The 13,489-nt window shown below is 57.8% G+C and overlaps 1 protein-coding gene across 1 annotated transcript; it reads left to right on the top strand.

The window, feature by feature from the left end:
• Positions 1 to 1,052: 1,052 nt before the first annotated feature.
• On the top strand, positions 1,053 to 9,417 carry ZC3HC1 (zinc finger C3HC-type containing 1). Its single transcript, XM_026091270.1, has 9 exons — positions 1,053 to 1,198; positions 1,375 to 1,525; positions 2,710 to 2,793; positions 3,378 to 3,505; positions 5,308 to 5,465; positions 6,366 to 6,591; positions 7,246 to 7,452; positions 7,656 to 7,865; positions 8,887 to 9,417. Exons 1-9 carry the CDS (start codon positions 1,157 to 1,159, stop codon positions 8,953 to 8,955), a joined length of 1,275 nt encoding a protein of 424 aa, XP_025947055.1. The 5' UTR covers positions 1,053 to 1,156; the 3' UTR covers positions 8,956 to 9,417.
• Positions 9,418 to 13,489: the final 4,072 nt, after the last annotated feature.

Genomic DNA, 13,489 nt, shown 5'->3' with positions numbered 1-13,489 from the left:
CCCCGCCGGGGGGCGCGGGGGGGCCTGGGGGCCACGGGGGGGTGCTGGGGGGCACTGGGAGTCGCTGGGGTGTACTGGGAGTCACTGGGGGTTGTTGGAGGGTCTGGGGGGTACTGGGAGTTGCTGGGGGTTGTTGGAGGGCCTAGGTTGTACTGGGAGTCGCTGGGGTGTACTGGGAGTCACTGGGGGATACTGGGAGTTGCTGGGGGTTGTTGGAGGGCCTTGGGAGGGTACTGGGAGTTGCTGGGGTGTACTGGGAGTTGCTGGGGTGTACTGGGAGTTGCTGGGGGTTGTTGGAGGGCCTTGGGGTGTACTGGGAGTCACTGGGGGATACTGGGAGTTGTTGGAGTCACTGGGTTGTACTGGGAGTCACTGGGTTGTACTGGGAGTCACTGGGGGATACTGGGAGTTGCTGGGGGTTGTTGAAGGGCCTGGGGGGGTACTGGGAGTCACTGGGGGATACTGGGAGTTGCTGGGGGTTGTTGGAGGGCCCTCACTGTTGGGAATCAGTGGGAGGTTGTTGCAGGGTGCTGAGAGTCCCTGGAGGGTGGCAGGGAGTACTGGGAGTCACTGGGGTGTACTGGAAGTCACTGAGTGTTATTGGAGAGTGCTGGGAGGGTACTGGGAGTCGCTGGGAGGCCAGTGGAAGTCACTGGGGGCCACTGGGAGTCCCTGGAGGGTGCTGGGGGGGAGCACTGGGGGTCACTGAGAGAAGACACTGTTGGGAGGCGCTGGGGAGCACTGGGAATCACTGAGGGGCACTGGGATGTACTGGGAAAAAAACAGGTCACTGGGGGGCACTGGGAGGCAGCATTGGGCAGCAGCGGGCACTGGGGGGCAGCAGCGGACACCGGGCGGTGCTGGCAGGCAGCGGGAGGGACTGGGAGCACTGGGAGGCAGTGGGGGGTGCTGGAGAGCATCGAGGTCCCTGAAGTTTCTGGAGAGGGATTGCGGTCCTGAAGGCTGAGAGGGTAAAAACGGCCTTTTCCTTTCTTTTTCCCTTTTTTAATCCCCCCCAGTGCATTAATGAACCCTTTCCAGAGCACCGTAGCTGGCCTCGCTTGCTGACTTGCCGTTTCCTTTTAGGAAGGACCCGTCTGGCTGGTCGGAATCGGCTAACGGATCTTCGCAAATCGACGCGCTCTCCTTGGAGTCGATGAGCAAAGAAGCCTATTTCAGCAGAGTGGAAACCTTCACCATATCCTTTCYGGCGCTGAGTCTCCAAGGCGGCTCTTGCCCTGCGGTTTCCTCTCGGGCTCCGTCTTCTTAGAGGCTTTTCTCCTTCCGAGGGGTCRCCCGGCGAGAAGCGACCTGTCTAAACGCGAAGACCGGTCGTCCCGTGACGCGGTCGAGTTTTATCCTTAACGCGCGCACCCGCTGAAGTGGGCGGGCAAACCCCACGAGCTGTCTCCCCTGGTGTGCGCCAAATACGGGTGGACCAACGTGGAGTGCGACATGCTGAAGTGCTCCAGCTGCCAGGCCTTCCTCTGCGTGAGCTTGCAGCTGGCGTTCGATTTCAACAAGTGTACGTACGCCGGAGGGGTCGGGCCTGGCGTTTGGCCGCAGCGGAGGCTCTCGGCCTCGCGGTGTGCACGTTGGCTCCGGACGGGAGCCGGGCTCGTGCGGCTCGCCGGCCTCCCGGCGCTCGCGAGCCGCAGCACTGCGACGGCCTTTGCTTTACCCTCTGCCCAGACTCCCACTTTCCTTCTCCCGGGACTGGCCCCTGCGGAGAGGCAGGTATTAGCACGCCACGTGCGCACGTGTGTGTGTCATTGCCCCCTTCCCAATTTTCTTTGCTTGGTTCGAGTCCTCGCTCCTGTCATGTGCGAGATAACAGGGGGCAAAGCGCAGCCTGAGGTCTGACAAGCACAGCGCGTGGTGCGTGTGATGGGGAGCTGCGTAAGCGTTTCCTTTTGGGTCGCTCTGGATAGCRGCGCCCGCTGTTTGCTTAGGCAGTCTTTGTTCAATAAACTGTGACCTAATTATTCTGTTAGTAACTGCGCCGGTTTAGGAAGACCTACAGTAACTGGAGGTCGGAAAGAAGAGCAAATGTAGCTTGAACAATGAACGATTCCATTTTGGAAGGTTTAAACAAGTTAAATTAACCTCCCAACAAAAGTTTTGGTACTTAATTTCCAGACGTGGCTGTGATTTGGCCCCTACAGCCAGGGAGGGCGGTCGAGTGAGTTAGCTAGGCGCCGGCAGCAGTCCAGGGTGGTAAAATCAGCAAAAGCAGCCGGCGCGTGTGCTGGTGGTTGGATTGAACTGAGTGTCTGCCGTGCTGCCAATGCGCAGGCTCCCTTCATCCGTGGTTGCCGTGCCCGGGAAAAGGACGGGGCTCTGGCCGCAGGGAAGCATAACTGGCCTGGTCATGCTTGCCGTTTCGGAGATGTCCCTTCAGCCAGCCTGCCTTCGCTGCCGCAGAAACCGGCCGCTGCCTGCGGGCAGAGCTGGGGGAAGGCAGGGCTGGAGGGGCAGCAAGCTGCCAGCTCCTTCGGGGAGGGAGATGAGGGTGAGCCGAGAGCTTCGGGCTCTGCTCGCTGCAGCCTCACGTGGCGTCCTTCACCCGAGCTATGCCGAGCGGGAGGAACCTGGCCGCTGGGAGCAGGGAAGCCCCTGTGGAGGGTGCCCTCTCCCTCAGTTCCTTCTCCCAACTCTTCCCCCAGGAGGTGTCTCCGCAGGGGAGTAGAAGTGGTTTTTGCCTTGCAGATAAGGAGCGCTGTGTGGAGCTGAAGAAGGCCTTGTGCACGGCTCATGAGAAGTTCTGCTTCTGGCCAGACAGCCCCTGCCCAGGTTGGTCTTACAGAGCCCGGCTAGGGCACGAGTCTGGGATTATTCCCTTGCTTTCTGCCCTTCTGATGTAGCTTTTGTCTCCCCTTGCAGTAACAGCAGATGGTCCGCAAGCTTTCAAAGCAGACGGTGTTACGGTCCCTTTTTTCCCCGAGGGGAGGTTGAAGCGCAGGGTGGCAGAGGGATGCCTCTGAGCAAATGCACAACTGAGCCGCAGCCGGAGCTCCAAATCTTGAGCCCTGAACCAGGGCTGTACCCGGCGGGCAGTACTGGCTCTGTTAACTTCATATGACGTTGCCTCCGGGGTGGTTAAAATGCGGTTCAGGTTGTAACTGGGAGAAGACAGGGGAGGAACGTTGACTTGGGACACTCTGAAAGGGTGATAGACCTTCRCAGATCTTCAGAGTCCTTGCTGCACTAGGAAGGGTGATTGCAAAAGAAAAAGACTGCTTAATTCTTATTTAAAGGCCAGAAGACCCCTATCAGAAGATCTTTTCTGGTCTTGTTTCCTCTCTTGCCTCGTAGAATAATGAAGGGGTGGGAAGGTTGGTGTCACAGCTAAGGCCTCCTGCGTTTTCTTGCGCTAGATCGCTTTGCTGTTTTGCTGGTGGATGAGCCCAGAGCCCTTCTCCAGGATTTCCTGGACCGCTTTCAGAGCCTGTGTCAGCTGGAGCTGCAGCTGCCCTCCCTCAGACCGGAAGACATGAAAAACATGGTGAGTTTCTGGGGTGCTGCGTGGTTGGGGAGCTAACGTCCTCAGCGGTGACACGAGACCTGCCTGTGCTGTGCAAATCCTGACCGAAACAGCTGCGGGGTTGAGGATTCAAACTGGAAACTTCGGGCTGCTGGGCGGGCTTCGCTCTGCCTCGCATGCTTCCGTTACAGGCTCTGTGGTCTTGGCGTTGCCTAAAGCACATTAACGGGAACTCAGAAGGGTTCGTCCCTGCGAGCCCTCGACCAGCGCGGCACAGCTGGCTCGCGTTGTCGCAACGTCCCCAGTACGACGTGGGCTGTTATATCTGTTTCCCGCTCTGGGCCTTCCCCAACATGCGAGATGTTCTCTGGTGCCCAAGCAGAAGGCGGCTGAGGTCCCGCAGGCTCCTTCAGGCATTCTSCCTAGCAGCTCCCACCACCGTTCGTTACCTCCAGGGATTTTGTGAGATGCAACAGTCTTGGTTATCCCTCCAGCGAGTGGCTGGGATCCCATGAAAGATTGGAGACGGGAGCTAGACACCATCTTGTGCTAGGAGAGGTCAGGAGTCCAGGGTGCSAGAGGCTGCCCCAGAGCAGAGGCCCACGCGGGCAAGGGAGCCTGTCCTGCAGGCTGGTGAGCACAGTACAGGGGGGCCTCCAGGGCAGAGGCAGGGGTGTGGGCAGGCTCGGCGGGCAGGAGGGAAGAGCAGGAAGGCAGGAGCTAAGGCAGGAGAGGTTGGAGAGGAGCCACAGCCAGGAGCACGTGTGAGATTGCCTCCTCATGGGGACCTGGCCAGGCCGTGCTCCGCTTGAGCCAAGTCTGGCTCGTTGGGCATTCGATCGCCGGGAAACAGATGGCTCTCAGCAGCGCGAAACTGCCTGGGAACCAGGGAATACTTCATCCATTCAGGAGAAATAGCAGAGGCATTTTCTGGTCACCAGGGTGAGCTGGCTGAGCTGTGAAAACCAGCAGAGCCCCCCCGAGAAAAGACGGCTTAAAACCAATGCGCTGACCATGTGTGCGGATCACTGCGTGCCGCTCTCCAACTGTCTCGCTAGCAGCAAGGTGTGGAGCCCCAGCCACGAACGGCCTTCAGGGCCTCTTTGCTCGCTGCATCTCAGCGATGGCCCCTGAAGCATTCCCGGTTTGTCCCAGCGCAGACGAACGCACAGCCCCCATCCCACGCTGGGATCACAGTGCCGAGCTGGGCTTGTTTGGACTCGTGCTTTGCCACGAGCGGCAGAGCCGAGATCGGCTCCGCTGTCCCCACGTGCCCTTAGGGACAACAAAAGGGGCATGAACGAGTCCGGTGACGGGGAGAGTCAAGCAGGCGTGAGGTGTGAGAAGACGGTCCCTCTGGGCAGCTTTTGCTGCTTAACCAGAATGGAAGTAAAGTGCTACAGGTGCTAGGTCGGGCACCCGGCCATTTGGGGAAATAGAAAGGGAACTTTTTTTCCGTGTAAAACGTGATTTGTGAGTCGAAGCGGTATCTTTTATCAGACTAACTTGCCTGGTTTGGGGAAGGGAAAAAACACAAGCAAGGAAGATTTTTGAATGCAGGAAACGTCAGCTTTTCCACCTGTTGTAATTGCTCTAACCAGAGCTTCCCTCTGCTCTTGTGCCACGGGTTTTCCCATGCTTGGTTTCCTCTTGCAATATTATTGCTGCCCCAGGAGACCTGAGGGCAGCGCTTGAGCGCGCAAAGGCTGTACAGCACCAGGCAGGAGGCAGAACCCGGACCCCAAACTCTCGCGGGGTCAGGGGCTCTGTCTGAAGGAACGTGAGCGCTACCRCTGGCTCCGCTGGCTTTCTCTGTCCCGCAGTCCCTGACGGAGGAGAAGATCAGCTTGCTCCTCCAGCTGATCGGAGAGGAATTCGAGCACAAAACGGAGGGAGAGAAGCCGCTGATGAAGTTTGCCTCGGAAATCCTGCAAGTGCACATTCCTGCCTGCGTCCTGGCTCTGTGCGGCTGGACTTGCAGGTCAGTGTGTGGGTAACGCCTGCGAGCGAGGGCTCTGCTATAGCCTGTAAATATCCGGTGTGCAATCCACAGGGTCTGTTGCGCTTCGCTGCAATTGCCGGTGAAACCTGTCCAAGGCTGGAGAAATAGGAATGTCCCTCCCGTGAAATGTTCGSTGCTCCCTATTTCACTGTTATTAATAAAAGAGACTTTCAGAAGCCCCAGTGCAAAGCTAACCTAAAATAGGTGTCTCCCAGAGTTTCCAAAGTCTGAAATAAGGCCTCTGAGCTGCCGGTTGCTCCATTCATTGCTGATTTAGATGCTAAAGTCAATACCCGAAAGGTCACCCTGCGTGCTGGCCTCGTTGCTCGTCAGGCCTGCGGGAAGGGAGGGAAGGTTCATGGCCTGGAGGTTCACGCTTTCCAAAGTGCATGCTGCGAGCGAAACAGCCACGCTGTTCGTGCCCCAGGCATCTTGCTGCAGGGGATCTCTTACGGCGCAGGCCGGAGACAGGCTTCCGGTGGGGAAGAGCGGAGCTGCCGATGTGGCTGCACAGTCAGAGGGGCTGAAGACGAGGCCGATGACGTCTTTAAACGCCCTCGCCTGATATGCCGTAACTGACTGTGCTCCTGGTCCGTGGCAAAGCAAAATGGGAATGAGCCAGTTTAAAATCAAAGCTATAGAAGGGTTTAATTAACTTGTTCTACTTCTTAGCGTGCTGGGCTACAAAACCAGTAGCTGCGTGTCTGTGCCTCAGCCAAGGGGTGCTGATGTCTTGCAAAGTGCTGGCTTGGGTACCTGTGACTGCGACCTTTCCTACGCTCTGCCAAATACCTGCATCTGTTCCGAAAGCTGTGATACTGCGGAAGGGCCCAGACTTATCCCTGACCTTTTTCTGTCGCTTGGCTCTGTGCCCCCCAGCACTGCGTCCGGCTCCGTGCACCTCTCGGTGATCACCTGCTCCCGCTGCATGAGGAAGGTGGGACTGTGGGGCTTCCACCAGCTGGAGTCTGCTGGGCTGGAGCTGGACTCCTGCGGCCTGAGCAGCACCCCGCTGGCCCCCACTGAGCGCTTCCCGCCGGTGCCCACGTCTCCGCGCAGGATGCTCACGCGGAGCCAGGACATGTTTCCTCCGGGCTCCGAGCAGGTACGGCCCAGCGTTCAGCCGGATCACTCCATGCGCTCGGGACGTCTGGGTGGTACCGCGTCGTTGGGGACACGCAGGAGTCCAAACTGATGTAGTTTGGGTGTCTGCTGCTGCTGACAAGCAGGTGTGTGAGGGGTTTAGCTGTCTGAGAGGGATGAGGCCGGCTGGTTTTGGTCAAGGTGCAAGTCCCCAGCTGGCCTGAGCAAGGCCGTGTTCCCTGCGGTGATGTCTCTGGACAGGTAGCTGCCTCCTGCCCTGGAAGGAGGCTCACGTGGGCAAAGGTGCTACATCTCCAGCCATTGACAATGTCCAGCGGCAGCAGGTTGTTGCTGTCTTTTGCGCTGCCCTTTGCTCTCTGTCCTCCCGCCCCTGCAGTCCCCAGGCCCCAAAAAGGGCTGTTCAGGCCAGGATCCTGGTGAATGTCCGACTTGGGATGCTCCGAGTTGGGGGCTGCCTTCACCCCTGTGCAGCAAGACATGTCCAAGGTGCTCCTGGTGCCAGGGGAAATGACACGGGTCTCACCAGGACAGCCGAGAGGGCCTCGATCTCTTGTTCGAGTGGGGCAGGGCCCCTCTGTCGCTGTCCCCCTCGGGCAGAGGACATGCTGGTGACCAGAGGAGCTCTGCTAATTCCTTGCTCTTTCTCCACTGGCAGCATGAGAAGAGCCCGTCCCCAGCAATCTCCCGCCCGCGGAGTTGGGACTGTCTCAGTCCCATGGAGCGGGGCGAGTCGGAGGCCGCCAGCCCTGCGCTGAGGAGCCGCCCCGTCACCCGCAGCATGGGGCAGGGGGACAACGTGGAGGTGCCGTCCAGCCCTCACCGCAGGACCAAGCGGGCACGGCTCTGCTCTTCCAGCAGCTCGGTGAGTGGCACAGGCACAGCAAGAGCCTGGGTGGGATAGAGGGGGATCCGGGAAGGGTGTTCCTGATCCAGGTGCCAGTGTCGTCACTGTTGGACAGCACTGGGCCAGCTCAGGGCACAGAGAAGGTTCTACCTTGTCACTAGGCTCCRTTTAAAACTGTGCTGTCACTGTCCTCCTTCACTGTCATCTTCTCTCCCACCCAGGACGCTTCCACGAGGAGTTTCTTTGATCCCAGCACGCAGCATCGCGACTGGTGTCCCTGGGTCAACGTGGTGGATGGAGGGGAAGCCCTGGAGGACCCCGCGGCCCAGATGGAGAAGGAGCCTGCRAAGGCAGAGCCGGGCTGGCGAGTGGTGCTGAACACGCTCTTGGCCACCAGAAAGTGCGACAGACTGCCTGAGACAGAGCCTGTGGTGAGCCCGCAGGATCGCCAGCCCCGAACCAAGCCGTACCTCCATCCTTGAGCTCTGCTTGCTCTATAGCCTTTCCTCAGCTGAAAGCCTACAGGCTGAGTTTGGGGCAGATTGGCTTCATTTGGGCTAAAACAGAAGTAGCAAACCAGGCTGATTGGGTGGCTAGGACCAAGCCTGTGTCTGCAGGGTCTCAGCTCCCCCTCCGACTGTGCTGACAGCCTCTCAGCCGGGTCTCATCCGTTAATGCCGTGTTGCACACCGATCTGTTTGAGGGCTGCTATAAATAGCGGGCTCTCCAGAGGGGCTCCGTGCTGCCCAAGATCCGATTTCACTTCATGTCCTGATAGAGAGCCCCACTCTGCAGATGTCCCGCCAGCTGGGGCCTGTGGTCGCCAGGCCCGGGCCGTTGGACTGGTGAGTTTGCCAAGCTGGGGGAGCGGAGCTGAGGCCGCAGCTTTCCCTGAGCGGATGCAGGGCAGTGAGAGGGAGCAGTGGGCACCTGGATCCTCTTAGCTCCATTAGCCACCTCGAGATGCCTCCTTCAGGCTTTCCTCAGCCACACTCAGGGCTGAGCTGCAGAGACCGGTGGAGCGGTCTCAACCCCTGCTTCATCACTTGTCTTTCATCGCTTGTCTTGAGCGCTTCACATAACTTGCGTCCCCAACAGGGCTGGTCCCTTCCAGCTGTGCCACATACAGCTGTTAGCCAGGTAAGTGCCAACCGGTCCTGCGAGACCTGGGAGGTAAAAGCCCCAGCTGGCAGTAGGGAGATTTGAAGTCCATTCCAGCTTCTCACTTGCCATCATCTTGCTGTTCTCCCGCCGTCTTTCCTGCTGATAAATAGAACTAATGAGGAAAAGGAGCTAAATGATGTCCTGGTAGCCGATCCTGAATTTTCAGTGTTTCTTTGCTGCAGCTTCTCCTTGCATGCTTTGGATAGGGGTGCTTGGGGCTGGTGGCAGCTGCGTGTCATGGTGTGGTGCCTTGATCTCAGATCATCGCTTTGCTCCTGTCTCTTGCAGAGCCTCTCGGTGAAGTCCTGTAAGGTGTTCCGCATTTTCCGGCAGTGGGAGAGCATGAATTCCTCCTGAACAGGCTGCCGCCACAGGAACCGCAGCCTCGCCGTCGGCACGGGGCACCGCGTCGGTCTGGTGGAGATCTGCTTTGCAGTCGCTCCCGAGGCATCTCCATGCCCTGGGGAGGGGGTGCTGAGGAGGCCCACGCACGTCGCAAAGGCCACGGGCAGCCCCCGTGCCAGGTGGCCCCCAGAGGCCACTGGGACCCCCCTCCTCTCCCAGTTGCCTTCCTTGAAGTCCCCCTGCCTTCGCGAGTTGCTGCTGTGGCCCTCRGCCGTGTGGGCTTTGACAGCCCCTCGCAGGCTTGTTCGTCGCAAGCTGGGAAGCACTGCGGGCCCACGGGGTGAGCGAGGAGACGTGGTCCCTCGTGAGGGCAACTGTTGTATCCAGCAAGGCCCGGGGGGAGCCATGAGCTGCCACCAGCAGTGCAGGGAAGTGATGCCAGGTGGGAATAAAACATTTCACTTTTTTTTCTTACTGGTGGTGCCGTGCTTCTTCCTGGGGCTGGGTGAGCACACAGTTCCCGTAGCCCCTCGGCACGCTTGGGTCTGTGGGATCGCTGCCTTCCTCTCCTGTTTCCCACTTCCTTGTTTCACTGGCTCCCCTGCCCAGAGTGTCCTTGGGAGCTGGTCCTACCTCGAGCTCTTYGCTGGCTGTTCCTCTGGGGCCTTGACATCACTTCTGCACCTGTCTTCATGGAGGTGCCCACGGCCTCATGCCACAGCACCTGCCAGGATCTGCCCTGGTCAGGCAGGTTCAGATGGGGGCAGCTGGCTGTGCCTGACCCGCCAAGGGCTGGATGTGTAGCCTGATCCGTTGCCTCCATCCTTGAGGATGTTATGGAAGGGAGCTTTGGGCAGGGCTCAGGCCCTGCAGGCACCGTGGACGCCATTGGACTGCCCGACCCTGGTCTGCTGCAGCCAAGCTTGCGTGGGCAAAGGCATGGGGACTGTCATTCCCCTTTTCTGCGGCCAGGCTCCACATCCAGCCCTCAGCCTTGGGGACGCTGATCCCAAACGGAGGCCCTGCCTCAGTTTCCCCAGCCGCATTGGGGCAGGAGTTAAGCACAGCAGGGTCTGTGCGCCTGGAAAACACCACCCAACCCCGGGGCCTCCTCTCTGTCTCTCCTTGCCCCATACCCCTTTGAGGTATTTGCTGGCTGCCCCATGTCTGGGCAGGAGATGAGCAYGTTGGTCAGGGCTGATCCCTGCCCTCCAAAGCAAATGGTGCCGGTGCGACAAGCCCTGAATCCCCCTTTCAGGTGCACCTGCCGCTGGTGGATATCAGCAACTCCATAACCCCGAGGCACAGCACAGGGAGACCCTGCTCTGCAGAGCCAAACAAGCTCCAAACAGGACAGCAACAAAGCAGGGGGCAAATCGCAGCTTTCCCAAGTGGGAAATGCAGTCACAGATGCCAGGTGCAACATGAAAAAAACATGGAAATTTCAAGCATGGGGCCTGTTACCTGCTTTTCTGCAGCTGCTGTGATTTCTCTGGAGGTTTTCAATGAGGACATCTTCTATCGCTCCCTGCTGACAGCCTTTCAGGCTAGACTCTGTCCTGGGGTACCTGATTCCTAAAGTTGGGGGAGCATAAACTCCCTTATTTCTTGGCTAATTCAGGGGGTGCCTTTAGCTGCGGCCTCCCTTCTGGCTCGTTTTTTATCCATCTCACTGCTCATCCAGCCCTTACTTCATCAGCTTGCCTATGAGGATGTTATGGGAGACGGTGTTGAAAGCCTTACTGAAGTCAAGGTAGACAACATTCGCTGCTCTCCCCTCATCTACCAAACCAGTCATTTCATCAGAGAAGGCTTGCAGGGTGGTCAAGCTTGATCTCCCCTTTGTGAATCCATGCTGACCGCTCCTGATCACCTTCTTGTCCTTCATGTGCCTGGAGATGGCCTCCAGGATGAGCTGCTCCATCACCTTTCCAGGGATGGAGGTGAGGCTGACTGGCCTGTAGTTCCTTAGGTCCTCCTCTTTGCCCTTTTTGAAGACTGGAGTGACATTTGTTTTCTTCCAGTCATCAGACACCTCTCCTGATCACCATGACCTTTCAAAGATGACTGAGAGTGGCCTTGCAACAACTTTGGCGAGCTCCCTCAGCACTCCTGGGTGCATCCCATGAGGGCCCGTGGACTTGTTTATGTCCAGTTTGCTTACCTGATCTTCCTCCACCAAGGGAAGGTTTTCCTTTCTCCAGATTTTCTCCCTGGTTTCCAGGGCCTGGGATTTCTGAAGGCCAGTCTTACCAGTAAAGACTGAGGTGAAGAAGTCATTCAGTACCTCAGCCTTTTCTGTGTCCTCTGTCACCAGGGCACTTGCCCCATTCAGCAGCAGGCCCACATTTCCCCGGTCTTCCTTTTGATACTGATATATTTCTAGAAGCCCTTCTTCTTGTCCTTGACATCCCTCGCCAGATTAACCTCCAGATGGGCTTTGGCCTTCCTAACCCCATCCCTGTATGCTCAGACAACATCTCTATATTCCTCCCAGATTACCTATCCCTGCTTCCACCTTCTGTAGACTTCCTTTTCATGCTTGAGTTTTGGCAGGAGCTCCTTGTTCATCCATGCAGGTCTCCTGCCCCCTTTGCTCGACTTCCTGCTCATAGGGATGGACCATTCTTGAGCTCGAAGGAGGTAATCCTTGATTACCAGCCAACTTTCCTGGACCCCCCCACCCCCTTCCCTGTAGGGTCATATCCCATGGGATTCTTCCAAGCAGGTCCCTGAAGAGGCCAAAGTCTGTTCTCCTGAAGTGCAGGGTTGCGATCCTGCTTTTTGCCCTGCTTCCTCCTCGCAGGATCCTGAACTCCACCATCTCAGGGTCACTGTAGCCCAGGTTGCCCCCAACCTTCACATCCTCAACCAGCCCTTCCTTATTTGTAAGAATGAGGTCCAGCAAAGCACCTCTTCTTGTTGGCTCCTCCATCACCTGTATTGGGAAGTTGTCATCGATGCTCTCCAGGAACCTCCTGGATTGCTTTTGCCCTGTTGTGTTGTCCCTACAGCAGATACTGGGGCAGTTAAAGTTTCCTATGAGGACCAGGGCCTGCAAATGTGAGGCTACTTCTAGCTGTCTGTAGAAGGCCTCATCTGCTGCTTCTTCCTGATCAGGTGGCCTCTAGCAAACACCCACAACAACGTCATCCATGTTGGTCTGCCCATTAATCCTTACTCATAAGCTCTTAGTCAGCCCCATCATCCACCCCTAGGCAGAGCTCCATGCATTCCTGCTGCTCCCTCATGTAAAGGATGACTCCCTCTCCTCGCCATCCTGGCCTGTCCTTCCTGAAGAGCCTGTAACCATCCATTGCAGCATTCCAGTCATGGGAGCTATCCCACCACCTCTCCGTGATCCCAATGAGGTCATYGCCCTGCAGATGCACACAGATCTCTAGTTCCTCCTGTTTATTCCCCGTGCTGCATGCATTAGTGTACTGGCACTTCAGAGAGGCACCCAAGCGTGCCCAGAAAGGGTGTGAGAGGTTTCCCCATAGCGTTGTCCTGTGAGCACTTCCTTGCCTACTTGCAAATACTTGGTGTGTCCCCACTTAAGCTCTGTTTTGTCGCTTGTGTGTTCCCTGTAACTCTCTCCCTCCCCTGTCATTCCTTGTTTAAATCCCTCCTTACGACATTGTCCAACCTGTTGGCAAAGATGCTTTTGCCCCACTTAGTGAGGGGGATCCTATCTCTCCCAGGTAGACATTGATCTTCAAGCAGGGTCCCGTGGTTGTGGAAACTGAAACCCTGTTGCACCAGCTGTGCAGCCAATTGTGGACTCGCAATATCCATCCACTCCTCCTCACACCCTTTCCCTCACCAGCAGGATCAAGGAGAAAACCTCCCAGGCCCCATACCCCTGATCACCACCCCCAGTACTCCATAGTCATGTTGATACTTCCCAAGTTGCCCTTGGCAGTGTCATTGGTGCCACATGGAAGAGCAGCAGGGGTAATAGTCCGAGGGCTGGACAAGCCTTGGCAGCCTCTCCGCAACATCCCAGATCCATGCCCCTGGTAGCGGCAAATCTCTCTAGATGACAGGTCAAGTTGGCAGACGGGGGACCACCATTCCCTGCAGCAGGGAGCCACCACTGCCACCCCTCACTGCTTCCCGTCCTGGGTGGGTGCTGGGGAGAGCGAGGCACTGGTGCCGGCCTGGCAGGCAGAGAGGGTGGTTTGCATTGGGGTGGTTTGTCTTCCTTTTCCAAGAAAGACCCAATCGCACCGCTCCCCGGGAAGCGCTGTCCTGGCCCTTCCTCTCCGGCTGCAGGGCGCTCCATCATCCTCCTCTGCAGCTTTGACTTCAGGAGGTGACGTGACATTACCCTGCAGGCCGGGCACGGCCATGCCATTTGGGTGCCCAGCACTGAAAAACGTGGATGCCATAATTAGTCAGAGGCTGGCGATGGCACCGTGGGCAGTGGAAAAGCAGGCAGCGGCATCAAGGAAGGGGTCAGGTCCTGGGGTGCCTGGGCATGGCATGGCCCCTGCTGCAGCCCCACAACACCCATGGGACACAGCCTAATGAGGGGTGCCTT

Source organism: Apteryx rowi, unplaced genomic scaffold (genome assembly GCF_003343035.1).
Source record: "Apteryx rowi isolate R43461 unplaced genomic scaffold, aptRow1 scaffold_9, whole genome shotgun sequence".
NCBI classification, from domain to species: Eukaryota; Metazoa; Chordata; class Aves; order Apterygiformes; family Apterygidae; genus Apteryx; species Apteryx rowi.
This window is presented reverse-complemented; position numbering and strand designations above follow the sequence as displayed.